At 39.7% G+C, this 14,546-nt stretch overlaps 1 protein-coding gene across 1 annotated transcript in view; it reads right to left on the reverse strand.

Annotated features, from left to right (window-relative positions):
* Positions 1-14,546, reverse strand: part of NECAB2 (N-terminal EF-hand calcium binding protein 2) — a 464,086-nt gene that overhangs the window by 67,640 nt on the left and 381,900 nt on the right. Inside the window, exon 6 of the mRNA XM_053700429.1 lies at positions 10,495-10,631. Coding sequence (XP_053556404.1) covers positions 10,495-10,631 — 137 coding nt within the window. The remainder of the gene's footprint in view (positions 1-10,494; positions 10,632-14,546) is intronic.

The following is a 14,546-nucleotide window of genomic DNA, read 5'->3' on the forward strand; positions in this document are numbered from 1 at the left end:
AGTATGATATTATGAGCAGACATATATAGAATCATTAACACTAATGAGAGATACATTTTTCCCCCTAAGATGCGTAGTGCTGCTTTATATAAAGTAAACATGGGGTGGATATGTAATATAAAGAGAAGTGATTAATACTGGCTGTATTTTTTACAAAATGTTACTAGTGATATGTAGCCCCTCATGAGCATGAATTATAAACCTATATAGGTGAGATGTTAGTGCTATATAGCCCCTCGTGGGCATGATTTATAAGCCTAGATATGTGGGAGGTAGCGGGTTAATACCGCAGAAAAATATTCACCAGGTTGGGTGAATGTCTAATATGTAATACCCCCCTGGGATTAACATTAACCTGGGGGGGGGGGGGGAGGTAGTGCAAATATAAATGTAGACGGTGCATAGCAATAACCAACGTTTCTCTGAAGAGACAACAGGCATAACTGTAAACAACCTGTTACCCCATATACACCACACCTGCACACTAGCTGGATCGTATTAAACTTATTGCTTTACATAGGCTGTACCTACTTATTAGGATTGCTGCTCTGAAGTGGTATATAATTAATTCGGACATCTAACCTGCAATAACAGAAGTTCTACTTACAATAACTTAAGCTTGAATGAGATAGGCATCATAATTAATATATAGTGGCTGCATAATGTACAACAACAAATGGCTTGACAACCTGCAAATTATCTCAGTCAATCCCCTATCTCCCCCGCCGGCTGAGGGAGACAGAGAGTACAATGGGTTAGCATATGAGATTTACATACACACATTTAGTAATTGCATATAAAAGATACAAATCTGGTTAGAACATCTACTTTTGTCAAATAAAGAAAACTGTAGTGAACCCTATGAGTAATTTATACATCATCGCTAAAATCAAGAAAATTGAGCATAGCGAATAAAGTAACTACAAACTCATAAGGGCTGACTCAGAATATCCTACCTCACAGGTACAAGGTAATATTAGTAGTACTACTCATATAGCACGGGAGCCAAAAGGACCCCATAAAAAGAGCCGGGAATACTCTCCCTGTGAGTTAGTGCAGGTATGTACATACAGGTAGAAAAAAGACAATACATAGGGAACGTAGATTCCGTTTTCCCCTACTCTCCTAGAGCAGAGATGGAGCTATGTCTTCAGTATAAGATCTATATTTGGCAACATGCAATAGACTGGGACATTAATACATATTATAGTGAGTAAATTAGTATATTTATTAACTGAGTCTACCTCACATCTCTCCCTTTTCAGCAAAATAATTAAATGATCTCGCTTAACTAAGACTAGATTGTAGTAGCACAAACACTGTATAAGCAATATCTAACATATCTGCTGCCACTAGCCATAAAGATTGAGTACAAGCAAACATAGATTGCAGTTAAGGGAAGATCTGTATCAGCTGAGAAAAATAGATAAAAGTTCAGTGGACTCATATAGAGTTAAATTATACCAGTCATTTGCCCAACTTCGTAGGTTAGAGGCTCAGGCATATATACAGGATCTAACTTATCCGATACCTAGTCTATATGAAGCCATGCTTGTGGATGTTAGGCCCAAGGACACCTTACGGGAGTCAGGCGCCCGCAAAGATAATTTTAAGAATCTGATGTGAGGGTTAAGCAATGCCTCAGCTCCGCTATAAGAGGCTTCACTTTGTCTTGGCTTCTGCGGTGTTATATTTCTGGGGAACAGTATGCTGCGCCCGGTTCCCGGTTTAGTAGCCTCACCCGGTTTGATTCTAGTGTCCACAGGAGGGTCCGCAAGTAAGTCAGTCACCTCAGGACCAGAGGGACCACATACCGCCATCTCACTACTGCGTGCTCCGGCCTTCTCTAGCAGCTGTAACTGTGTCAGCGTTCTGTCTGTTGCGCTCCATACTCCCGGCCCCATGGGAGCCAGGTGAGACAATCTGATATCTTTATCTAGAGCGGTTGCTGACAGTTCCGTTATCTCCTGATAGGGGACCTCCATATTTACCAAGTACCCATCTTCAGAATCCTGGTGCAAGGCTGCGTTAGTCTGCGGCAGATCCAGTTCTGGCCAGTCTGTCTCCTCTCTTACTCCATTCTGTGATGTATCCACCGCAGCTCTCAGTTCAGTAATGAGATCTTGGTGGTGTAAGTCCAGAGAGCGTAACAGAGTATGTAGTGCCCCAATAATTTGCTGCTCCATTGAGCCGCTGAAAAGGCAAGTGCAGAAGGTACAACTCTATCTGCCAGGATGTCGCGCGGGCTTCTTCAAGTGTAATGGAGTACGCTTGTAATGGCGTCAGATCTCTCCCAGGCCTCAGTGCTGATATTTTGTCGATGTCACATAATCCTAGTCTCTAACTGCATGAGCTATGTTTTGGCATATAATAGAAGCCGATTATATAGATTTATAAGTTCACAGGGTGCCACAGAATAGCATTTTATGGATTAGATTTGAGGAGCTCTGTTTTGGCACGTCTTGTTGCTCAGGCAGTTGGCTCCGCCCCCCCCCCCCCCCCGCCAGCAAAGTTTTGATGGTTTCAACTAAGGCTAGATCAGCGCCCAAGCTAGCAGCTGAACGGGATAAAGAGGTTCTCAGTGGTTTGTCCGGAATAGAGTTAGAGTCAGAGTTCTCATCTTCTGAGGCATCATGCTGGGTAGAGGGGGTGAAATGGTAGTGTTCTAACACAGATTTTTTTTTCTGTGAGCCAGACGGCTTCAGCTTCTTCTTTTGGCTGTGTGACATTGCTGAACTGTAAAAGGTATGAACCATTTGTACCCTTCAATGTAGATAAGAGCCCAATAGTAACTTAATACTTATGCAAAGTCTCCTATGTTAGAGAGTGTGGGGGCCAGGAAGGTTTAAATGGTAGTTGTTATCACATGTAGTTGAAGCTGGATATCTAGGGACATGTATCCCTCTAGATCATGGCCTCAGGGCTAAGAAAAGAATAAAAAACCTGCACCCCCTTCCCAGAAAAAGCCATTTAGGGTGATATGAGGGGAGGGAGAAATGGGCTCAGCTCACAAGGATGCAGTATATAGAAGAGGGGTGGGAAGGGGGTCAGTATCTCAGCACTATTCCCAGTTTGGTTAGAAAGGCCTCTTAGATGTGGCATATTTAGATTGCTCCCTCAGAGTGTAGGGTAGTGCTGTTAATCTTGTGATGGATCTTTACTGAAGCTTTAATTTATGTGATCCCAAGTCTACTAGGCCGCAAGCTGCAGCAGGATGGCGCTAATCACAGACCCCACAGGGCCAAGACCACTCAAAGTCCAGGATGCTTTACAACTCCGGAGCGAAGTCCCGACCCTCAGGAACGGCACTGCCAGGTGGGCACCGGTGGTGTATTCACTGATAGTCTGCTTGTAGGGCCTTAAAGGACTGTCCAGAGGGGGTGAGGCCTAGTAGGGGCCTTCTATTATGAAGGAGCATGTCAAACAGTGTGCCTGCAGATGTAAGGGATTCAGAGGTGTCTCATGGGTCTTGGGAAGAACAAATGTCACTCCTTACCCGTATGCCTGTAGTGCTCTGAGTCCCTCAGCAGCCTTGATCCTGTAGTACAGCTGCGTGGGTCAACTACCGTGTAGGCCACAAAAGCTGCAGAGTTTCCTGCGGTCAGCAGATGCACCCGTTGCGGGCGGATCGTCAAATGGCCTCCAGATGTAGCCGGAGTATACCTGGATAGGCCAGGAGCTCCTTTTAGCAAGTTGAGGTAGTGTAGCCCAAAATAGTAGCTTAAAAACTAGGATTGACACAGGAGCTCTTTAGAAACATGTCTGCCCTGTTAGGCTATCGGCTCCGCCCCCCAAAAGACACTGCTTTTTTATTGGGACCTTCCTGGGTGATCGTGACCACGGACGCCAGCCTGCTGGGCTGGGGAGCAGTCTGGAACTCGTTAAAAGCTCAGGGGCTCTGGACTCGGGAGGAGTCTGCTCTTCCCATCAAACATCTTGGAGTTGAGGGCGATTTACAATGCTCTATTGGCTTGGCCTCAGTTGTCCTCAGCCCAGTTAATCAGGTTCCAGTCAGACAACATAACCTCTGTGGCTTACATAATTTAACCAGGGAGGAACTTGGATTCCTTAGCCATGAAGGAGGTTACTCTGATTCTTCAGTGGGCAGAGACCAACAATTGTCTATCTGCCATCCACATTCCAGGAGTAGACAACTGGGAAGCGGATTTTCTGAGCAGACAGACTTTTCATCCCGGGGAGTGGGAACTCCATCCAGAGGTGTTTTCCAGCTTAGTCCTTAAATAGAGGGTGCCAGAGTTAAATCTGATGGCCTCCCATCAGAATGCCAAGCTTCCAAGGTACGGTTCAAGGTCAAGAGATCCGCAGGCTGTTCTGATAGATGCTCTGGCGGTTCCTTGGGTTTTAAGGTTGGCATACCTTTTTCCTCCGTTTGCTCTCCTTACACAAATTATTGCTCGTATCAAACAGGAGAGGGTGTCGGTGATTCTAAAAGCCCCTGCGTGGCCTCGCAGGAGCTGGTTTGCAGACCTAGTGGAGATGTCATCTCTCCCACCTTGGAGACTACCTCTGAGGAAGGAACTCCTGATCCAGGGTCCCTTCCTTCATCCAAATCTCGTTTCTCTGAAGCTGACTGCTTGGAGATTGAATGCTTAATTCTGTCTAAGCGTGGTTTTTCTGAGTTGGTCATTGAGACCATGATTCAGGCTCGCAAGCCTGTTACTAGAAAGATTTTTTACCATAAGATATGGAGTAAATATCTTTATTGATGTGAATCTAAGGGATAACCTTGGATTAGAATTAGAAATCTTAGAATTTTATATTTTCTTTAGGAAGGCCTGGAGAAGGGATTGTCAGTCAGTACCCTGAAGGGTCAGATTTCTGCTTTATCAGTTTTACTACATAAACGTTTGGCGGATGTGCCAGATGTGCAATCTTTTTGTCAGGCCTTGGTCAAAATCAAGCCTGTCTTTAAGACTGTTGCTTCTCCTTGGAGCCTTAACCTTGTTCTTAAAGTTTTACAGCTGGCTCCATTTGAGCCGTTGCATTCCATAGACATTAAGTTGTTATCTTGGAAGGTTTTGTTTCTTGTTGCTATCTCTTCTGCTCAAAGAGTCTCGGAACTCTCAGCTTTGCAGTGTGATTCCTCTTATCTTATTTTTCATGCCAATAAGGTGGTTCCTTGTACTAAGTTAGGTTTCTTTCCTAAGGTTGTTTCTAATGGAAATATCAATCAGGAAATTGTTGTTCCCTCTCTGTGTCCTAATCCTCCTTCTTCCAAAGAACGTTTGTTACACAATTTGGATGTTGTACGTGCTCTTAAATTCTACTTACAGGCGATTTAGGATTTTCACCAGTCCTCTGCCCTCTTTGTCTGTTTCTCTGGTAAATGTAAAGTTCAGAAAGCTACTGCTACTACTTTTTTTTTGGTTGTGAAGTATAATTCATTTGGCTTATGAGACTACTGGACAGCAGCCTCCTGAGAGAATTATGGCTCATTCCACAAGAGCTGTTTCCTCTTCTTGGGCTTTCAAAAATGAAGCTTCTGTGGAAAAAATTTGCAAGGCTGCAACTTGGTCTTCTGTACATACTTTTTTCAAAATTTTACAAATTTGATACTTTTGCCTTGACTAAGGCTTCTTTTGAGAGAAAGGTTCTTCAAGCAGTGGCGCCTTCTGTTTAGGACTGCCTGTCTTGTCCCTCCCTATTTATCCATGTCCTTGGGTATTGGTTCCCAACAGTAATGTCTCAAGCCATGGACTCACCATATCTTAGGAAAGAAAAACAAAATTTATGCTTACCTGATAAATGTATTTCTTTCCGGATATGGTGAGTCCATGGCCCCACCCTCTATTTTAAGACCGTTGTTCTTTTGACTATAACCGTTGTGGTCTTTGCCTCCTCCTGCTGGTCAGGAGTGATATTCCCAACAGTAATTACTCAAGCTGTGGACTCACCATATCCGTAAAAAAAGAAATTTATCAGGTAAGCATACATTTTGTTTTCCGTTAAGCCTTCAGGCTTGCCAGAAACAGAAGTTATGAAGCAGCAGTCTAAAGACCGCTGCTCCATAACTTGTCCGCCTGCTCTGAGGCCGATTGGCCATTAAAAGTATATGTAAACATAAAATATGCCCCAGTATGTATTATCTTAAATTTTCAGAATACAGCATGTCAAGAAAAGAGAAAAAGTGAATATAAATCCTTAGTGAATATCTAAGGAAAGCCTATTTATATTCAGGTCATCTACTTAGGCCTGCAATTTCTTTGGTTGATGTTGCAGCTGCTTCAACTTTTTGGTTGGAGAATTTAGCGCAACAAGAATTGGATTCTGACTTATATAGCATTGTTTGTTTACTGCAACATGCTAATCATTTTATTTGTGATGCTATTTTTGATATTATCAAAATTGATGTTAGATCCATGTCTTAGCTATTTTAGCTAGAAAAGCTTTGTGGCATAAATCTTGGAATGCTGATATGACATCTAAGTCTAGATTACTATCTCTTTCTTTCCAAGGTCATAATTTATTTGGTTCTCAGTTGGATTCTATTATTTCAACTGTTGGGGGAAGGGAGTTTTTTGCCTCAGGATAAAAAACCTAAGGGTAAATCTAAGGCTTCTAATCGTTTTTGTTCCTTTCGTCAAAATAAGGAACAAAAACCTAATCCTTACCCAAAGTAATCTGTTTCCAATTGGAAGCCTTCCTCAAATTGGAATAAATCCAAGCCTTTTAAGAAACCAAAGTCAGCCCCTAAGTCCGCATGAAGGTGCGGCCCTCATTCCAGCTCAGCTGGTAGGGGGCAGATTAAGATTTTTCAAGGATGTTTGGGCAAATTCTGTCCAAAATCAATGGATTCAGAGTATTGTCTCTCAGGTGTACCAAATAGGATTCAGAGTAAGACCTCCTGTGAGAAGATTTTTTCTCTCACGCATCCCAGTAAATCCAGTAAAAGCCCAGGCTTTCCTGAAGTGTGTTTCAGACCTGGAGGTTTCAGGGGTAATTATGCTGGTTACTTTTCAGGAACAAAGTCTGGGGTTTTATTCAAATCTATTCATTGTCCAAAAGAAAGAAAATTCATTCAGACCAGTTCTGGATCTGAAAATTTTGAATCGTTATGTAAGAGTACCAACTTTCAAGATGGTGACAATAAGGACTATTCTGCCTTTTGTTCAGCAAGGACATTATATGTCTACAATAGACTTGCAGGATGCTTACCTTCATATTCCGATTCATCCAGAACATTATCAGTTCCTGAGATTCTCTTTTCTAGACAAGCATTACCAATTTGTTGCTCTTCCATTTGGCCTAGCAACAGCTCCAAGAATCTTTTCAAAGGTTCTAGGTGCCCTACTCTCTGTAATCAGAGAACAGGGTATTGTGGTGTTTCCTTATTTGGACGATATCTTGGTACTAGATCAGTCTTTACATTCTGCAGAATCTCACACGAATCAACTAGTGTTGTTTCTTTGAAAACATGGTTGGAGGATCAATTTACCAAAAAGTTTCTTGATTCCTCAGACAAAGGTCACCTTTTTAGGTTTCCAGATAGATTCAGTGTCCATGACTCTGTCTCTAACAGACAAGAGACGTTTGAAATTGGTTGCAGCATGTCGGCACCTTCAGCCTTAGTCATTCCCTTCAGTGGCTATGTGCATGGAAGTTTTAGGCCTCATGACTGCAGCATTGGACGCGATTCCTTTTGCTCTTTTTCACATGAGACCTCTCCAGCTTTGTATGCTGAATCAATGGTGCTGGGATTATACAAAGATATCACAATTAATATCCTTAAATCCCAATGTTCGACACTCTCTGACGTGGTGGTTAAATCACCCGTGTTTAGTTCAAGGGGCCTCTTTTGTTCGGCCAACCTGGACTGTGATCACAACAGATGCGAGTATTTCAGGTTGGGGAGCTGTCTGGGGATCTCTGACAGCACAAGAGGTTTGGAAATCTCAAGAGGCGAGATTACCAATCAATATTTTAGAACTGCAGCGTGCAATTCTCAGAGCTCTTCAGTTTTGGCCTCTGTTGAATAGTGAACCATTCATTTGTTTTCAGACAATATCACAACGGTGGCATATGTCAATCATCAGGGTGAGACTCACAGTCCCCAAGCTATGAAAGAAGTATCTTGGATACTTGTTTGGGCGGAATCCAGCTCCTGTCTAATTTCTGCGGTTCATATGTTAGGTGTAGACAATTCGGAGGTGGATTATCTCAGCCGTCAGACTTTACATCCAGGGGAGTGGTCTCTCCATCCGGATGTGTTTACTCAGATTGTTCAGATGTGGGGTCTTCCAGAAATAGATCTGATGGCTTCTCATCTAAACAAGAAACTTCCCAGATACCTGTCCAGGTACAGGGATTCTCAGGCGGAAGCAGTGGATGCGCTGACACTTCCTTGGTGTTATCAACCTGCTTATATCTTCCCGCCTCTAGTTCTTCTTCCAAGAGTGATCTCCAAAATCATCATGGAACAATAATTTGTGTTGCTGGTGGCTCCAGCATGGCCCCAGGGATCTTGTTCGGATGTCCAGTTGCCAACCTTGGCCACTACCGTTAAGGCCGGAACTACTGTCTCAAGGTCCGTTTTTCCATCAGGATCTCAAATCATTAAATTTGAAGGTATGGAAATTGAACGCTTAGTACTAAGTCATAGAGGTTTCTCTAACTCAGTAATTAATACTATGTTACAAGCTCGTAAATATCTCTCTAGGAAGATTTATTATTGAGTTTGGAAGACTTACATTTCATGGTGTTCTTCTCATAAATTCTCTTGGCATTCTTTTAGAATTCCTAGAATTTTACAGTTTCTCCAGGATGGTTTGAATAGGGGTTTGTCTGCAAGTTTCTTGAAGGGACAAATCTCTGCTCTTTTTGTTTTATTTCACAGAAAGATTGCTAATCTTCCTGATATTTACTGTTTTGTACAGGCTTTAGTTCGTATTAAGCCTGTCATTAAATCAATTTCTCCTCCTTGGAGTCTTAATTTGGTTTTGAGGGCGTTACAGGCTCCTCCATTTGAGCCTATGCACTCTTTGGATATTAAACTGCTTTCTTGAAAAGTGTTGTTCCTTTTAGCTATCTCTTCTGCTAGAAGAGTTTCTGAGCTTTCTGCTCTTTCTTGTGAGTCTCCTTTTCTGATTTTCTTCATAAGGATAAGGCGGTTTTGCGGACTTCATTTAAGTTTTTACCTAAGGTTGTGAATTCTAACAACATTAGTAGAGAAATTGTTGTCCCTTCCTTGTGTCCTAATCCTAAGAATTCTTTGGAAAGATCCTTACATTATTTGGATGTGGTAAGGGCTTTGAAATATTATGTTGAAGCTACTAAAGATTTCAAGAAGACTTCTAGTCTATTTGTTATATTTTCTGGTCCTAGGAAAAGTCAGAAAGCCTCTGCTATTTCCTTGGCTTCTTGGTTGAAGCTTTTGATTCTTCAAACTTATTTGGAGTCGGGTCAGGCCCGCCTCAGAGAATTACATCTCATACTACTAGATCAGTCTCCACTTCATGGGCTTTTAAGAATGGAGCTTCAGTTGATCAGATTTGCAAAGCAGCGACTTGGTCCTCTTTGCATACATTTACTAAATTCTACCATTTTGATGTATTTGCTTCTTCAGAATCAGTTTTTGGTAGAATAGTTCTTCAGGCAGCTGTTTCAGTTTGATTCTTCTGCTGATGTTTTAAGTTTTTCTTTTCTTAATGAGAATAACTTATATTTTGGGTTGTGGATTGATTTTTCAGCATATGGCTGTTTATTTTTATCCCTCCCTCTCTAGTGACTCTTGCGTGGAGTTCCACATTTTGGGTATTGATATCCCATACGTCACTAGCTCATGGACTCTTGCCAATTACATGATAGAAAACATAATTTATGTAAGAATTTACCTGATAATTTCATTTCTTTCATATTGGCAAGAGTCCATATGGCCCACCCTTTTTTTATGGTGGTTATGAATTTTTGTATAAAGCACAATTATTTCCAAAATCCTTTGTTGATGCTTTTTACTCCTTTCTTTATCACCCCACTACTTGGCTATTCGTTAAAACTGAATTGTGGGTGTGGTGAGGGGTGTATTTATAGGCATTTTGAGGTTTGGGAAACTTTGCCCCTCCTGGTAGGATTGTATATCCCATACGTCACTAGCTCATGGACTCTTGCCAATATTAAAGAAATGAATGTATCAGGTAAGTTCTTACATAAATTATGTTTTTTAAAGGGACACAAGATATATTCACACACACATACACACATATATAAAGTCTGTTTAGTCCCTGTGGTTAGTGTGAGCCTTTGTCGTTGGTATTATTATCTATTTAGATTTTCAGTTTTTTTTTATCTTTTGCCATATTATTTGTAAAGTAATTGACTCCACAGTTTGCTTTACCAAACAATGACCCTGTTCAGTTCTGCACTCATAGCCAATGTTCTCATTCCTCTGATCTACACTACATGTATATAAAAAATGTACATCACTGCCTTACCTCATCTGCCTACAGTATACCTTGTGTTGCTATTTGTTTTACTCACCTGATTTGATTTGTTTGCTCATCTATGGCATCAACAGCACTCTCCACGGAATTCAGCAGGGACTGGATCTGATTGGCTGTCTCCTTTAGTAGAAACCGTGTCACAAACTGATCCACATTTGTACCCTTTTCATACACCTGTCAGAGGACACATTTGGTAAGGAATGTTCATTAAATACGTACAAAAGTAATTCATTTGTTGGTTGTATCTAGAAGACAATATCATTGAATGAATTACAATTTTGTTTATTTTATGTATTAATTTAATTTTCCTGTACTGAGAATGTTTTATTTCCTTTTGCTGGTTGAGATCACTGTCCATCAACATAGAAGAGAGAAATCTGCTTATCAGCCAATGAACTGCCACTCCTTAAAGTGAATGTAAAGTTTAATGAATAAGTGCCCGGTATCTAAAAATACTCTTACAAACAGGGGCACATTCATTCATTAAACTTTACAATGAAGCTTCTTTTTTAAAATACTTACCTTTGTTTTATGGAAAGCAGACCGGTGATCCTCCGCCCACAACTCCTGCTGTAGTTAGCAGATCAATGACGAATCCGGTTTCCTCCAATTGTTGCATGCCCCCTTTGGCGTCCAGCTTGTGAGGCACGCAACGATTGCAGGAAGTCAGATTTGTCATCGATCTGCTAACTACAGCAGGAGCTGTGGGCGGAGGATCGTATTTTAAAAAGAAGCTTCATTGTAAAGTTTGATGAATGAAAGTGCCCCTGTTTTTAAAAGTATTTTTAGATACCGGGCACTTATTCATTAAACTTTACATTCACTTTAAAGTAAACTTCAGCCAGTGATTGAATTCCCAATGGCGGTACAGCCAATGGTTAGCATACCCCTGATTTGTTGATATCTGGAGCCGCTGCTATAAGCTGAAGGCTTTCACTGCTAACATAGCATGCAGGTTATACAGAGGCAGAGCACACCTAAAGATTTCAAAACAGTGGGTGTACCAACCATTTTTTAGGAACAGGAAATAACTCTGCAGGAAGTGAGGAGGAAATTGAAAGGTAAAATATTTATATGTATACTCTGTTTTCAGCTTTTATATTAATGTTCCTGCTTATCACAAACAGGAAAATGCTTTGCAGAAAATGGGGCAGCCAGATGGTACGTCAATACTAGAATTTGAAATGTAAAATAATATTTATAATGTGTTTTTTGGTTGTCATATCAATACAAGCCATCAATTACTGCTATATTGTGCTTTATCATTAACTTAAATTTACTACCACTTTAAAGACTAGGTGTACACAGACTTGGCTTTGAATTAAGAATAAACTGTTAAAAAAAAAATATATATATATATAAAAGCAAAAATGTGCTTCTTCATTGGCAGGATAGAAGGTTCTACTGTCACTTTAATGGGACAGTCTACTTGAAAATGTTTATTGTTTAAAAAGATAGTTAATCCCTTTATTACCCATCCCTAGTTTTGCATAACCAACACTACACTTTTTACCTTTGTGATTACCTTGTATCTAAGCTTCTGCAGACTGCCCCTTATTTCAGTTCTTTTGACAGACTTGCATGTTATCCAATCAGTGCCGACTCATAAATAATTCCAATGGAGTAAGTGCACTGTTATCTATATGAAACAAATGAACTAGCACTGTCTAACAGATAACAGGCAGACTTCAATGGCTTAGAAATCAGTTTATGAGCCTACCAAGGTTTAGCTTCTAACAAAGAATACCAAGACAACAAAGCAAATGTAATGATACAATTAAATTGGAAAGTTGTTTAAAATGGCATGTCCTATCTGAATCATAAAAGTTTAATTTTGAATAGACTGTCCCTTTAAGCAAAATCTATATGTAACAATTTGTGAGCAATATATCAGACACAGACTTTCAGAGACTTCAAGGACAGCTCTACCTCCCCTCCAGGAAAGGTCACATGTGAACAAGAGGCGCTAGAAAAAGTTACATTTTCCTTGTAAGAATACTTTGAAGATCACAGTCTAATCTTCAGACTCTGTGGTACATTTTATTCTGCATTCACCTTCCTTGCATTTATTTTATAGTAACTTATAATTTAGCAAGTGGTCAGGCTTCACTGAGCTTTGCAAATTGTCCACAGTTGTAGAAACTCAAGATATAAAAATAAAAAAAAAAGAACCAGCAGTGCGAGGAAAAGCAGATAATATTCTCTAACAAGCGCCCAGGGCTGTAAAACTAATGCAGCTCATGAATCAGTCTAAAGAGTGGACGATGCCCATTCAAAGCTTTTATCTCTTGTGACTTCTCCATGAAGCTGGAGGTAAAGAACAGTTTAAACTATATGAAAAAAAGGTTTATTGTATAACATTAGTGGGATTTTTTTTCTACACAAAAATGTTAAAAAAAAGAAAGCACTAATTCTTTATTATTCTTTGGGTATTTACCTCATCAAGAAAATTCATATAAATTCATTGTTCAAGACATAGGTGAGTTATCGACCCTGCACTACTGTGCATTTAACCCCTGCAAATTAAGCTTTCACTGCATTCTAGTGCTGATCTGTTTGCATTTGAACCGCAAAAGATAAATGCAGTGAAACCAAAGTTACAAAATGGTGGCACCCTTAATTAGAGGGAGGAGCATGAAATGTATTTAGCGTTTAAGGTCCCTTAACTGTTCCCAGTGATCCCCTTTACATATTGGAGTGTATCACATTTTTTACAAACACTTTCTTTACTTTTATTTTGACATATTAAATAACTGATTTTACCTCCTATATTGAATATATAAATACTTTTCTATTCTTTAGAGAATCCGCAGCAGCCCAGTAGGGGTAAGAAAGATACGAAAAGGTATCTGTGTATAGAGAAATGGATAAGGTAAGGAGCTCTGCTCTTTCTGCAAATTCAGCCCATTAGGGCCAGATTATAAGTGGAATGCAACTTAATGCTCCCGTTCGAGAGTTACTGCGCTAGAAGTAAGCTTTTTGCGCATGCCGGCTGCGCTGGTATTATAAATTGAAAGTAAACTGTTTTCACTTTTGCTCTAACCTAACGTGCGGAAAAAGCAGAACTTACAATATAGAAGTCAATGGAGCAAAAAAGTAGGAAAAAAAACCTAACACCCTACTTACTTATTATATATAGGTATAGATATGTACAAATATATATAGAAATATCTATTTATAAATTCTTAGAACATATTCTGCTATGTACAGAACATTGGAATGTAAATACACACTATAACACTTTATTAATTATGAATATTACATAAATATGATTTTACATGTTTTCATCTACTTGACTGCAAAGGGATCCTATGCACATATATATATATATGTTTACATATGTATTTATGTGTTTATATGTTTATATATGTCTGTAAATACATATATACACATATAAATACATAAATACATATGTACCCATTTATAGACATATATATATATATATATATATATATATATATATATATATATATATATATATATATATATATGTTTCTCTATGTTAAAGCTTTTTGAAGTTTTTTTTACACCTGAGACCTCATATCTTTGAGGGCCATATTTTTTTTACATAATTTTTATTAGATGGTGTTATTATGAGTGTAACTGTACTTTGTAATGTATTTTTGATGTATTTTGTTCAACATTTTTGTTTCACAAAACAGTTAACCAGAGCTCTGAGGACGTGCTTACCCGATGAGCATTTACTTCAATTGCGCTCAAGCGATCACGTTTACTTTCAACTTATAATACGAGCAAAAAACCCAGACGTGTTAGCGCTCCACTCATAATCTGGCCATTAATACATACATACATTTTATACTTTGCAGCTGAAACTTATTAAGGGGAAACCAATTTTACACTGCACTGTCCCTTTAAAAAGAAAATGCAGTTTTAGCATTTGGCATCTTGTTTTTAGGCTCTAAATCTAGGCTTACCTCCAAGTGTTTACTCCTAGTTCTGCCTTCTCTGTTTCTGCTTATTTGCTTTATTGTAAGCACCAGTCGGAGGCAACAAAGCCTGGGCACTGGGCTGGACAGTCTGGCAGATTTAGCCTCTGTCACACATACATTTTCCATATTGTGTGATGAA

Source organism: Bombina bombina, chromosome 1 (assembly GCF_027579735.1).
Source record: "Bombina bombina isolate aBomBom1 chromosome 1, aBomBom1.pri, whole genome shotgun sequence".
Classification (NCBI taxonomy): Eukaryota; Metazoa; Chordata; class Amphibia; order Anura; family Bombinatoridae; genus Bombina; species Bombina bombina.